Source organism: Schistocerca americana, chromosome 3, assembly GCF_021461395.2.
Source record: "Schistocerca americana isolate TAMUIC-IGC-003095 chromosome 3, iqSchAmer2.1, whole genome shotgun sequence".
NCBI classification, from domain to species: domain Eukaryota; kingdom Metazoa; phylum Arthropoda; class Insecta; order Orthoptera; family Acrididae; genus Schistocerca; species Schistocerca americana.
In genome coordinates, this window is record NC_060121.1 from 907401478 (window position 1) to 907416177 (window position 14700).

Genomic DNA, 14700 nt, shown 5'->3' on the forward strand with positions numbered 1-14700 from the left:
GGAGTCCGTGAGGAATGACCACGCAGTATCCGGCAGCTGCGGAGGTCCTCCTTGGGCGTGGCCTGTCTAGCGAGTAGCACCGTTTGTCGTGTTTGGCGGTCAGTTCCACACAATGAGTAATTGTCAATTATCCGAGCAGCCTCTACTGGTATGAGATCCTGAAGTAACAGCTTCATTAAGAAGTATCTCGTAGTTGTTAGTGGTGTATATGTGTTGTTGTTCTGCTTAGTAACACAGACGTAAAATCACTTTATACACTTTTTCTTTACTGAGGTAGTTCCGTTACTTCCCATTATAAGCGTGTACTGTTTATGCGTCACTTCGGGGCGCATAACACCGAACAAACATCTTCCGTTGTCTGATGTGTGCCATTCAAAAGCATAGAGCAAAATTAATTACGCCTCTTGAAACGGCTGTGGTATTAGGTAAGGAACCTTTGCAACATTTACATAATGTGCTGCCAGGAGAATGCAAATCACATTCACTTATGAGGCAAGTCGTTCGTAAAATTAGTGAAAAGCTGTGAAATTTTATAATAATTATGTAGACGGAAATAAATTACCAGGTGACAATCGTCTTTCAGATTACGTTGTTGACACTCCTCTCCATGGTTCCCAGAGGGCAAGGTAAAGTAATATTACACATACTTCAAGATGTTCTAAAAACTAAAACCATTTTTTTCTTGCTGAGAAGACGTAAATCCTTTTAGTGAGTACTATAGTTACTTATCGGCTCTCGAATATATAATGACAGTCAACGTTCAACTCTGCGAATTTCAATAAATAATTTGAAGTACTGATACAACTAATGGCATTAACTATCTCCACAAGGAATGCCTTCGAATTGAGGTTAATTTTACTGTTTAGATCTTTCGCAGGGGTAAAATTTATCGGAATCGTTTCTCTTTTAGACGAACACGTCGGTAATAGGACACTCTTGTGGTGCTCTCAGCTACACATTTATTTATTCCCCCACAGTTGCTAATTACGTTTTTTCTAGTTTCGACGATAAAAACACATAGCAGCAATGTGAAAAGCAAGATCCCTTAATGTAAGCAGAAAATGACGAACTTATCGATTAACACCGGTTTTAAAACGAATCCCTCCCTGTTCCGAAGGTTACGGGCAACTCTAGGTGAGCTGAGATTGGGACAGAATGATTCTTAAAGTTAAATACTTGGGAACGGATTTCTAGGTAAAGGATGTGCTCACAGCCTAGTACTATCCCCAAAAAAACATCTTGGTGCCTGTCATGTCTTTTAATTTCGTTATGTGACAGTATATCCTGGGCAATAATATGAAGACTTAGTGATTTTAAAGTATTTACAGGTGTTACATATGACGGAGGGTAAAAATCAACGAAGTCACAGGCAATATCTCACACAAAAAAACTCGACATCCGCCACTGCACACCGCATTATAAAGGGATGTATCAAAAAGAATCACTCGATTTGGCAGGTCTATATTTCTGAAACTATTAAACATATACAATGGATTTTGTTTTTTGATGAACGAGAAACTCAGTTTTTTCTCATACCTTTCCATCGATGTTCAATAGGCCCCCTTGAGTTGCACGGGACATGTCAATGCGGTATTCAAGTTGTTCGCCGGCCGAAGTGGCCGTGCGGTTAAAGGCGCTGCAGTCTGGAACCGCAAGACCGCTACGGTCGCAGGTTCGAATCCTGCCTCGGGCATGGATGTTTGTGATGTCCTTAGGTTAGTTAGGTTTAACTAGTTCTAAGTTCTAGGGGACTAATGACCTCAGCAGTTGAGTCCCATAGTGCTCAGAGCCATTTGAACCATTCAAGTTGTTCCCACATTGCAGCGAACATGTCTTCAGCTACAGTTTTCATAGCTGCAATGTCTCGGCTCATTTATTTTTGTCGGTAACGGTGCCACATAAACAGAGTCCTTTATAATCTCCCACTAGAAATAATCACATAAAGTCAGGTCCAGAGACCTTGGAGGCCAGTAACTTTGGGATGAATCATTTGGTCCAGTGCGACCGATCCATAGCTGAGTAAGCCTTTCAATTGACAATTCCCGCACTTACAGATGCCAGTGTGGCGATGCCACATCCCATTGGTACATGAAGTCGTTTGAATCAGTCTCCAACTGTGGGAAAAGAAAGTTCTAAGCATATGGAGATATGTGCTTCCTGTAACTGTTCTCGGCAAAGAAAAACGGACCGTACACCTGTTCCCGTGAAACTATACGAAGCACATAAAATTTTGGAGAGTCCCTCTCATGTTGTATAACTTCATCTGTTTGTTCCGTGCCCATATTCTCACGTTATGACGGTTCACCTTTCTATTTACATGGAATGTTGCCTTGTCACGAAACACTAAGCGTGGAAGAAAACTGTCATTCTCCATCTTGCCGAGAACGAAATTACAGAACTCCACACATTGTTGTTTGGCACCTTCACGAACAGCTTGGAGTAGCAGAAGTTTTTTTTCGTTTCATGTGTAAACGTCAACGCAACACACGCCAGACAGACATCGGGGGCAACGAGCTGTCGAGCTGCAGGGCGAACGGATTTGTGCGGACTCCTTGTGAAACTACAGCGGATGCATTCGACGTCTGTGTCAGACACTCGAGGACGGCCCCGCGATTTGCCTTTACACAAACAACCTGTTTCTCGGAATTGTTCATGCCATCGCCTAGTTGTCTGTGCTGCAGGAGGATCCACGCCATACCTAGTACGAGAGTCCCGCTGAATAATTATTACTCACCCGCAGTGCCGTTAGAGCCTGTTCAGACAGTATTTCTCCTACGAGTTAGTGGTGTCTAAAGGATGATGCACTATAGGCCTGCTGAACCCGGAACACTGCTTTTCGCGAACAGTGTACTACTGAGCTGCGGAATTACATCAACCCCTCGTAAGGAAGTTCCGCTTTCGAATCCCGGTCCGGTAAGGAGCCATAATCTCCCAGAGAAATTGATAGCTGTCACTAACTCCTCTTTTCTCACCCTTATTAAACGTTGTTGTTGTTGTGGTCTTCAGTCCTAAGACTGGTTTGATGCAGCTCTCCATACTACTCTATCCTGTGCAAGCTTCTTCATCTCCCAGTACTTACTGCAACCTACATCCATCTGAATCTGCTTAGTGTATTGATCTCTTGGTCTCCCTCTACGATTTTTACCCTCCACGCTGCCTCCAATGCTAAATTTGTGATCCCTTGATGCCTCAAAACATGTCCTACCAACCTATCCCTTCTTCTAGTCAAGTTGTGCCACAAACGTCTCTTCTCCCCAATCCTATTCAATACCTCCTCATTAGTTACGTGATCTACCCACCTTATCTTCAGCATTCTTCTGTAGCACCACATTTCGAAAGCTTCTATTCTCTTCTTGTCCAAACTGGTTATCGTCCATGTTTCACTTCCATACATGGCTACACTCCATACAAATACTTTCAGAAACGACTTCCTGACACTTAAATCGATACTCGATGTTAACAAATTTCTCTTCTTCAGAAACGATTTCCTTGCCATTGCCAGTCTACATTTTATATCCTCTCTACTTCGACCATCATCAGTTATTTTACTCCCTAAATAGCAAAACTCCTTTAGTACTTTAAGTGTCTCATTTCCTAATCTAATCCCCTCAGCATCACCCGATTTAATTTGACTACATTCCATTATCCTCGTTTTGCTTTTGTTGATGTTCATCTTATATCCTCCTTTCAAGACACTGTCCATTCCGTTCAACTGCTCTTCCAAGTCCTTTGCTGTCTCTGACAGAATTACAATGTCATCGGCAAACCTCAAAGTTTTTACTTCTTCTCCATGAATTTTAATACCTACTCCGAATTTTTCTTTTGTTTCCTTTACTGCTTGCTCAATATACAGATTGAATAACATCGGGGAGAGGCTACAACCCTATCTCACTCTTTTCCCAACCACTGCTTCCCTTTCATGCCCCTCGACTCTTATAACTGCCATCTGCTTTCTGTACAAATTGTAAATAGACTTTCGCTCCCTGTATTTTACCCCTGCCACCTTCAGAATTTGAAAGAGAGTATTCCAGTTAACGTTGTCAAAAGCTTTCTCTAAGTCTACAAATGCTAGAAACGTAGGTTTGCCTTTTCTTACTCTTTCTTCTAAGATAAGTCGTAAGGTTAGTATTGCCTCACGTTTTCCAACATTTCTACGGAATCTAAACTGATCCTCCCCGAGGTCCGCTTCTACCAGTTTTTCCATTCGTCTGTAAAGAATTCGCGTTAGTATTTTGCAGCTGAGACTTATTAAACTGATAGTTCTGTAATTTTCACATCTGTCAACACTTGCTTTCTTTGGGATTAGAATTATTATATTCTTCTTGAAGTCTATGGGTATTTCGCCTGTGTGATACATCTTGCTCACCAGATGGTAGAGTTTTGTCATGTCTGGCTCTCCCAAGGCCATCAGTAGTTCTAATGGAATGTTGTCTACTCCCGGGGCCTTGTTTCGACTCAGGTCTTTCAGTGCTCTGTCAAACTCTTCACGCAGTATCTTATCTCCCATTTCATCTTCATCTACATCCTCTTCCATTTCCATAATATTGTCCTCAAGTACATCGCCCTTGTATAAACCCTCTATATACTCCTTTTTTTGCTATTTAGGGAGTAAAATAACTGATGATGGTCGAAGTAGAGAGGATATAAAATGTAGACTGGTAATGGCAAGGAAATCGTTTCTGAAGAAGAGAAATTTGTTAACATCGAGTGTAGATTTAAGTGTCAGGAAGTCGTTTCTGAAAGTATTTGTATGGAGTGTAGCCATGTATGGCAGTGAAACATGTACGTTAACCAGTTTGGACAAGAAGTGAATAGAAGCTTTCGAAATGTGGTGCTACAGAAGAATGCTGAAGATAAGGTGGGTAGATCACGTAACTAATGAGGAGGTATTGAATAGGATTGGGGAGAAGAGAAGTTTGTGGCACAACTTGACTAGAAGAAGGGATAGGTTGGTAGGACATGTTTTGAGACATCAAGGAATCACAAATTTAGCATTGGAGGGCAGCGTGGAGGGTAAAAATCGTAGAGGGAGACCAAGAGATGAATACACTAAGCAGATTCAGAAGGATGTACGTTGCAGTAAGTACTGGGAGATGAAGAAGCTTGCACAGGATAGAGTAGCATGGAGAGCTGCATCAAACCAGTCTCAGTACTGAAGACCACAACAACAACCTCTAACCATGGAAAACTCAATGGCCGACGGGCTTCACTTAACGACCGAGAGCAGCGGCGTTTGTGTAGAGTTGACATTGCTAACAGTCAATCAACACCGCGTGAATTAACTGCAGAAATGAATGGTAGATGTACGGCCAACATATCCATTAGGACAATGCGACGAAATTTGACTTTATTGGGGTATGGCACCAGACGACTGACGCGAGTGCCTTTACTAACAGCACGGCATCACCTGCAGAGCCGCTCCTGAGCTCTTGACTATATCCATTAGACCCTAGACGACTGCAAAACCGTGGCGTTGTCAGATGAGTCCCGATTTCAGTTGGTAACAGATGATGGTAGGGTTCGACTGTGGTGCGGACACAACGACGCCATGGACTCAGGCTGTCAACAAAGCACTGTGCAAGCTAGTGCCGGGCTCTGTGATGGTGTGTTTACATGGAATAGACTGGGTACTGGATGTGTTCGGCTACTTGCAGACAATTTGCAGCCATTCTTGGGCTTCATGTTCGCATATAATGATGGAAATTTTGTGGAGGACAGTGTGCCATTTTACTGAGCCGCATTCATTCGCGATGGTCTGGTGAACATTCTGGACAATTCGAGGCAATGATTTAGCCGCCCAGATCGGCCGACAGAATCTTATTGAACATTTATGCATCATAGTGAGAGGTCACTTTCTGCACAAAATCCTGCACGTGCAACATCTTGGCAATTAGGGACGCAAGGCAATTAGAGGCAGCATGGCTCAATATTTCTGCAGGTGACTTGCAGTAACTTGTTGAGTCCCTGCCATGTCGAGTTGCTGCATACGCCGGGCCAAAGAAGGCCTGACACGATGTTAGGAGGTGTAATGTCTCTGCAAGAGAGAAAATCCGCCTCGGGCCCTCAAGAGTACAGAAAATTGTAAATGATCAACTCGTGCAAATACCTGGATGTAACACTTTGTAGGGATATGAAATGGAACGGTCACATAATCTCAGTCGTAAGGAAATCAGGTAGCAGACTTCGATTTACTGACAGACCACTAGGGAAGCCCAATGAGTCTACAAAAGAGACTGCACAAAAACAAAAGAAAAAATCGATCAAATGGCTGTAAGCACTATGGGACTTATCATTTGAGGTCATCAGTCCACTAGACTTCGAACTACTTTAACCTAACTAACCTAAGGACATGACACACATCCATGCCCGAGGCAGGATTCGAACCTGCGACCGTAGCAGCAGCACGGTTCCGGACTGAAGCGCATAGAACCGCTCGGCCACAGCCACCGGCCATAAGAAAACACCTGTGTCGCATATTCTAGAATATTTCTTAAATGTGTGGGAGTCCTTTCAATTACGACTAGATGAGCAGTACGAATAGTACCAGATTTCATTGACCCATGAGACAAAGAACAGAACTGGCAGACATCCGAAGACAGACACTGCCCCGAGAAAGCCCACTTACAAAATTTTTCCGTCGCTCCGTACGTGAATGGGAGTGGAAGAGATTTCACCATTCCCTCCAAAGATGTGTTATAAATCCAACATTGTCTGCAGCTTGAGGATTTATTAAGGAAATCGGGTTTTATGTAACGTTAAACATGTAGTTCCTAACGGGAAGAGATAACAGAACTACGAACCGTATAAGTAACGTCACATGTCTAATTGGCGTGCGCTTTTGGTTTTCTATAGGTGTACAGTATAAGCAGTCACGCTGGTAACCTTTTCGAGATCAAATTGATAGCAGAGGGGCGGGACTTTCTAACTGCATTGAAGACTGTGCATTCGCTAACTTCATGCAGCACAGTGTTTTACAAAGATTGTTGTGACACCGATTAGTGTGACATTCCGTATTGTACGGCATCTTTACAAGACGACATTTGAATGCTTACTGTCGTGGACGGCTCGAAGTTGGTCAGTGCCCCCACTGTTGCCACTGTAATTGTTGCGTGCAAAAGAGTCAACTCTCGATTTAAAAAAGGCCGCTCAAGATTCAGATGCAGTGCGAAAGCTGGCTAATAGTCTTAAACGGACCACCACACCGCAAGAGGATCTAAAAGTAGCCCGAATGGTGAAAAGGGCCAGACACCTCACTCCTAGGCACATCGTAGAAGATCTTGCAACCACTACCGCCACACATGTCTCTGCCAGAACCATCTCTAGGAGACTGAATCAGGTCGGATTGCATGCTTAGAAGCCTGTTAAAGGTATCCTACTTCGACCACGCCATCGTCGAGAAAGAATTCGTTGGTGTAGAGAGCATCTTAGTCGGCGATCTCTGACGATCCTGCTTCTTGGTGGCAAGTGCTTCTGGCCACAGAAAGTTCATGAACCTTACTAGTATGACCTAGACACAAAAAATGGATCCAAACACTATGGGACTTAATATCTGAGGTTATCAGTCCCCTACACTTAGAACTACTTAAACCTAACTAACCTAAGGGCATCACACACATCCATGCCCGAGCCAGGATTCGAAACTGCGACCGTAGCAGCAGCGCGGTTCCGGACTGAAGCACCTAGAACCGCTCGGTCACAGCGGCCGGCTGATCTAGACACCATGCCATGAGCAGCCATTATGCGCAATGACCGAACAGCCCTGTCTGTTTTTGCGCAAGGTATCCTTATAGCACAGCGGTTCTGCAAGGAGATTATTCTGGAATATAGTGCCTGGCCACATAGGATCTCTGAGATGCCGAACACAATGGCAAGTGATGATGGTGGATGTATTGAATGGCCTGCGTACTCCCAAGCCCTAAACCCTATAGCGCATTCCTGGGATGCTCTTAGCAGCCGTGTTTCTCATTTAACATCTCTCCCCGAGCCGTGCTAGAACTGGAAACCTCCCAGAGAGAGGAGAGGACAATATCAGCTATGAAGTCCCCAACAGTTAGATAGCAGACATGAACAACAAGTGCAAGATGTGTATTAGTGCCCGTGGAGGCCACATTCCTTACTGAGAGTCCTATATCGACATTTATGTTGGGAGTCTGATCTGTCACAAACAAGAAAGTTATCCTGCATTCCCATGTGGTGAAATCTGTACCATTTTTCGTTATAAATAAGTCATTCCTTCTCTGTTACGTATATAATGTTTTTCATGTCGTCTATAGTTGCCTGTGATTATTTCTGTCCAACAATTTCCCTGCTACTTAGCAGCTATCAAACAGTTTACTTTCATACAATGATACACTCGAGCCAAATACAGGGTGTCCCACTCAAACCTCTCCGAAGGACCCAGGATAGAAAAAGCAAGTAGATACGACAATGAAAAATGCACCGCATTTTAGAGCATCTCAAACAATTTATATTCGTGCGTCAGAAGTGCCATGTATCGTCGCCAGAGTGCAGCATGGTCGCATGAAGTTAAAATGGCGACTCCACAGCAGCGCGCGCAAGCAGTAGCTTAGATTAGATTAGATTAGATTAATACTAGTTCCATGGATCATGAATACGATATTTCGTAATGATGTGGAACGAGTCGAATTTTCCATTACATGACATAATTAGGTTAATTTAACAACATACTTAAGTTAATATAACAACTTTATTTTTTGTGTTATTTTTCCTTAATTTATATCTAAAAATTCCTCTATGGAGTAGAAGGAGTTGTCATTCAGAAATTCTTTTAATTTCTTCTTAAATACTTGTTGGTTATCTGTCAGACTTTTGATACTATTTGGTAAGTGACCAAAGACTTTAGTGCCAGTATAATTCACCCCTTTCTGTGCCAAAGTTAGATTTAATCTTGAATAGTGAAGATCATCCTTTCTCCTAGTATTGTAGTTATGCACACTGCTATTACTTTTGAATTGGTTTTCGTTGTTAATAACAAATTTCATAAGAGAGTATATATACTGAGAAGCTACTGTGAATATCCCTAGATCCTTAAATAAATGTCTGCAGGATGATCTTGGGTGGACTCCAGCTATTAATCTGATTACACGTTTTTGTGCAATAAATACTTTATTCCTCAGTGATGAATTCCCCCAAAATATGATGCCATATGAAAGCAATGAGTGAAAATAGGCGTAGTAAGCTAATTTACTAAGATGTTTATCACCAAAATTTGCAATGACCCTTATTGCATAAGTAGCTGAACTCAAACGTTTCAGCAGATCATCAATGTATTTCTTCCAATTTAATCTCTCATCAATGGACACACCTAAAAATTTGGAATATTCTACCTTAGCTATATGCTTCTGATTAAGGTCTATATTTATTAATGGTGTCATACCATTCCCTGTACGGAACTGTATGTACTGTGTCTTATCAAAATTCAGTGAGAGTCCGTTTACAAGGAACCACTTAGTAGTTTTCTGAAAGACAGTATTGACAATTTCATCAGTTAATTCTTGTTTGTCAGGTGTGATTACTATACTTGTATCATCAGCAAAGAGAACTAACTTTGCCTCTTCATGAATATAGAATGGCAAGTCATTAATATATAATAAGAACAACAAAGGACCCAAGACTGACCCTTGTGGAACCCCATTCTTGATAGTTCCCCAGTTTGAGGAATGTGCTGATCTTTGCATGTTACGAGAACTACTTATTTCAACTTTCTGCACTCTTCCAGTTAGGTACGAATTAAACCATTTGTGCACTGTCCCACTCATGCCACAATACTTGAGCTTGTCTAGCAGAATTTCATGATTTACACAATCAAAAGCCTTTGAGAGATCACAAAAAATCCCAATGGGTGGTGCTCGGTTATTCAGATCATTCAAAATTTGACTGGTGGAAGCATATATGGCATATTATGTTGAAAAACCTTTCTGGAAACCAAACTGACATTTTGTTAGTACTTCATTTTTACAGATATGTGAAGCTACTCTTGAATACATTACTTTCTCAAAAATTTTGGATAAAGCTGTTAGAAGGGAGATTGGATGGTAATTGTTGACATCAGATCTATCCCCCTTTTTATGCAAAGGTATAACAATAGCGTATTTCAGTCTATCAGGGAAAATGCCCTGTTCCAGAGAGCTATTACACAGGTGGCTGAGAATCTTACTTATCTGTTGAGAAGAAGCTTTTAGTATTTTGCTGGAAATGCCATCAATTCCATGTGAGTTTTTGCTTTTAAGCAAGTTTATTATTTTCCTAATTTCAGAGGGAGAAGTGGGTGAGATTTCAATTGTATCAAATTGCATAGGTATGGCCTCTTCCATTAACAGCCTAGCATCTTCTAATGAACACCGGGATCCTACTATATCCACAACATTTAGAAAATGATTATTAAAAATATTTTCAACTTCTGACTTTTTGTTCGTAAAATTTTCATTCAATTTGATGGTAATACTGTCTTCCTCTGCTCTTGGTTGATCTGTTTCTCTTTTAATAATATTCCAAATTGTTTTAATTTTATGGAATATTATTAAAAGAGAAACGTGTCAACCAAGAGCAGAGGAAGACAGTATTACCATCAAATTGAATGAATGTTGTTTGCAGATACAAAAACGGCTATAATGTGCAAAGAAATTATCGTCGTGTGTTTAAATGTGATCCACCTGATGTGAAAACAATTAAGGAATGATACATTGAGGAAAGATCTCTTAATACATTAATTTACATTCGTTTTTAACAATTTCTTCGTTTTATGGAACGCTTTTCCTTCTATTCAGTTATATATTTTATTTTTAGTACTTCATTGAGTGATGCAAATCCTACAGCATCATCAGTTTTAAATTGTTTGCATTCTTTCATCACTGTTCTACCTTAGTTGAATTTCATCTCATAACCTCTTTTCAAGACACAGTCCATAACACTTAACTAATATTTCCTGTCTTTTTTCGTCTCTAACATATTGGCAAAGCTATTAGCCAAACCAATAGGATTTATTTTTTCTTCGTGAAATTAAGAATCTTTCTTACTTTCCATTTCCCTGATTTATCTACGTACAGATTGGATACTATTGGTATATCGTAAACCTTGTCTCGTTCCCTTCTTGTCTACTGCTTTTCTTTTAAATAATAATATCAGATATTACGAAGCTAAGGGAAGTAAACGCAACAATGAAACACTTTTTTTTTTAGGTTTTCTTTATTTTAGTGAAGGAGTAGAAGTACAGGAAGACATTTCAGCCCAGGAGAGCAGCCTTAGCGTGGAGGTGGGCGGCGGCGGCAAGAGCACCGGGGGCGGCATAGGCCAGAGGGGCGGGGGCGGCATACGCCACAGCAGGGGCGGCGTAAGCGCGAGCGGCGTAGGCGAGGGCGGCGCCGTTGATGACGGCGTCGCGGGCCTGAGTCTGGGCGACGGCGGTCAGGTGGGCGGCCCTGGTGGCGGCGACGGCAGGGGTGTCGAGCAGGTAGCCGTCGGAGCGCACGGCGCCGGGGGCGGGGCCGTAGGCGGCGTAGCCGGCGTGCACGGGGGCGGCCACCACCGCGGGGGCGGCGTACGCGGCGGGGGCGACGACTGCGGCGGGGGCGGCACCCAGGTAGCCAGGGGTAGCCACTGCCACGGCCAGGACGGCGCTCAGAACGATCTGTAGGGCAAATGCCAAATGATGATGATAGTTGTCAATTACAGTACACACAATGTACGTCTTCACAGTACAGAAATAGAATGAATGCAGATTAGTTACTGTGGCAGTGCTTACCAGGGTGTTCATGGTTGTGAGGGTGGTTGCTGCTGCTGCTACTGCTGCTGCTGAAATGTGCTTTCTGTATGCGTGTCGCGCTATATATAGGGAGCCGGACTGCGACGCGTCATGACGTGTGAAAGTAGCGGGCCTCGGTCGCCCGTCCTTGCGTGGGGGCCACACCTGGGCGTTGTCTTAGCGCGGATATCCTCCAAAAGACGTATGACCCCCAGTAATTTTCCTCCTGATAGCGTTTCGTACATTGCTAGACGTCGCTTGATGGCTGATAATACGAAGTGCGGTCGCTGGGATGATGAAAGGTAGCTGAGAACACACGTTCCATCGCTAGTGGAGTCATAATAAATGGGATGGTTCAAATGGCTCTAAGCACTATTGGGCTTAACATCTGAGGTCATCAGTCCCCTAAGACTTAGAACTACTTAAACCAAACTAACCTAAGGACATCACACACATCCATGCCCGAGGCAGGATTCGAACCTGCGACCGCAGCAGCACCGCCGTTTCGGACTGAATCGCCTAGAACCCCTCGGCCACAGCGGCCGGCAATAAATGAGAACTTGTAACAAATGTAATAGTATGGATATCCTTACAAAAGAAACGGGAATTTGCCAGAAGCGATATAGGGAAACAACAGAAGAGGTAAATCAGCCAGTGGAACGGGAGTTTCAAGCCGAATACGCGTTATATTATTAATCGCTAGAGACGCTCATTCTTAAGGCAATCGTTTTATTTAATTGACGCAGTTCCAATGTCGGGCACACATTATCTTTTAGGACTGCCATTCGTTTTATATACAGTGAACTTCAGTGGACCTTTTTTATTGTAATTTTTTTAGGATAAGTATCCAGGAAGACCCTGGGTTCCTCTGACAAAGCCTCGGAGTCTTTCAGGGACATTTTCTGAGAAATTTGATGTAAGTGACCCACAGTTTCCGGTGGCTCGCTACAGAGTAACAATTTTTTTCGATTTGTTTCCAAATTACATTTGTGTCTACAGAAATACATTCACAAGAGTGAATAATTCTCTTTTATAACATCATCGAAACGTACAACACAAAACCGAGTAATGTGACACTCCTCAGATAGATATAAAGACGGTGTAACGTGATTACCGTTGCAGCACGAACTGCTCAACATAGCACTGCAGTGCGTTTCTTTCACTGTAGTCAGCGAACCCATTTACGAGGCACATGTAGACGAACTCATCTTTAAACCTATCCATTATTCTGTGTATCACTGTTACCTAACAACCAACAGTGTTGGAAAAGCGAACACTAGACAGAACTGAACAGTACTGACTGCCACATATGGACCGAGAAAGGTGGCACCGTGGCAGACACACTGGACCTGCATTTCGGAGGACGACGGTTCAAATCTGTCTGCAGTCAACCATATTTAGTTTCTCCATGATTTTCCCAGATTTCTTCAGGCAAAGTCGGGGATGGTTCCTTTTAAAGGTCACGACCCATATCCCTCCCCGTCCTTAAGTTCACTTCATTGTGTATCCTCTTGAAAAAATCGATTTTTTTGTTTGTCACCTTAAAACAATGTTCCATTTTTTTGAATAAAATGACATTTAAAACAACTAAGTCGGACATCGGGAAATTATTTGAAAATGAATTTAAAGATCTCTTTGTGTACAGCCACTCCCACGTCCCCGCTGCTTTCACACGTCAAATGTTGTCATTAGACTTTTATTCGAGAAATATATACGATACAACATGTTACTCGAATTGGCAGCCCTGCTAGAAGAAATACTTTGGCATAGTTTATGTTATACCTTTATATTTTTGGTTTTCGAGCGTCGTTTTGCTTGTAAACGTTTCGGTAGTTTCAGTTTTTGATATTTTGTCATTCTCGAAGGTTATTATTCCCCCAAAAAGTATTTTGGTACACGTGTGAAGTTCTAGAGTTGCCAGGAATACATTATGGATTCAGTACGAGGCAATCACTGGTGGCAGTTGATTCCATGAGAGGGGCAAAGCTGGTAACTTCATCCTTAAGGATACAAAAAGAGGCCAACATAATATGGAGAAACAAGGAAATGAAGAGACAAGATGAGAAATTTATAAACTAAGAAGATTACGCAGCTGGAATGTATTAAGAAAAACAGAGGCGCTCCGTAGATCAAATACAACTTTGCATTGAATATCGCGAGAATTAAATTTTTGGCATATTTGTTGTATGAAAAAAATGTATTTGAGCTAGAGGTTTGAAATTTTTTGGGATTTTCCAGGATATGCTTTTGAGTGAAGTATATTACAGATATTAACTTACTACCAACGAGAAGAAATATACCTACTGACTACTAATAGAAAAGTAACCTTAATTTTGGTTATCAGATGTAAATATTACTAGAAGAAAAACGTGTGACTGAAATGACATGATTTTAGTCTGCTTTTTGTACAGACATGTTGTTCATGTGTATGTAAAGTTTCAAGCAACTAAGCAGGAGACATAGTATATAGATTCCAAGTATCGACCGGCAAATAGAACGTGATTTATTGATCTTCACAAAAAAAAATTGTAACAAAGTCAATACGAGAACTAAGGTGATTAATTTTATATCACAAGTTTAGCAAGAAGCGCTCCTATTGTCCTAAAATTTTCATCCTTCGTTGTTTAGTTAGAGCAAAGCAAAGTTTATGAAAATTGTTAGTATTTTTCCTGGCTGTCACAGGTAAGTTACCTTATCAAGACAATCTAACTGTTTGCTCCGTCGCTTACAAATTCGCTGATAGGACGTTAAACTCTAATCTTCTATCGTTTTTTACAAGACTGGGTGAAATAGTAAATTAGGTGTTATAGTTGCATAAGGCAACGCACAGGATGGCTCGAGAGGGCTGTGAGCGGTGTGTAAGAAGTGGATTGTCAGGGCGAATGAATGGCCGGAAATCTAATAAAATGTTTGATTATTATTGCATTTACCGCTTTAGA

The 14700-nt window shown here is 41.9% G+C and overlaps 1 protein-coding gene across 1 annotated transcript; it reads right to left on the bottom strand.

Moving 5' to 3' along the window:
- Nucleotides 1-11176: 11176 nt before the first annotated feature.
- On the bottom strand, nucleotides 11177-11828 carry LOC124607231 (cuticle protein 16.5-like). The gene is made up of 2 exons (XM_047139504.1): nucleotides 11762-11828; nucleotides 11177-11647 (listed from the first exon to the last, which is right to left on the bottom strand). Exons 1-2 carry the CDS (start codon nucleotides 11771-11773, stop codon nucleotides 11243-11245), a joined length of 417 nt encoding a protein of 138 aa, XP_046995460.1. The 5' UTR covers nucleotides 11774-11828; the 3' UTR covers nucleotides 11177-11242.
- Nucleotides 11829-14700: the final 2872 nt, after the last annotated feature.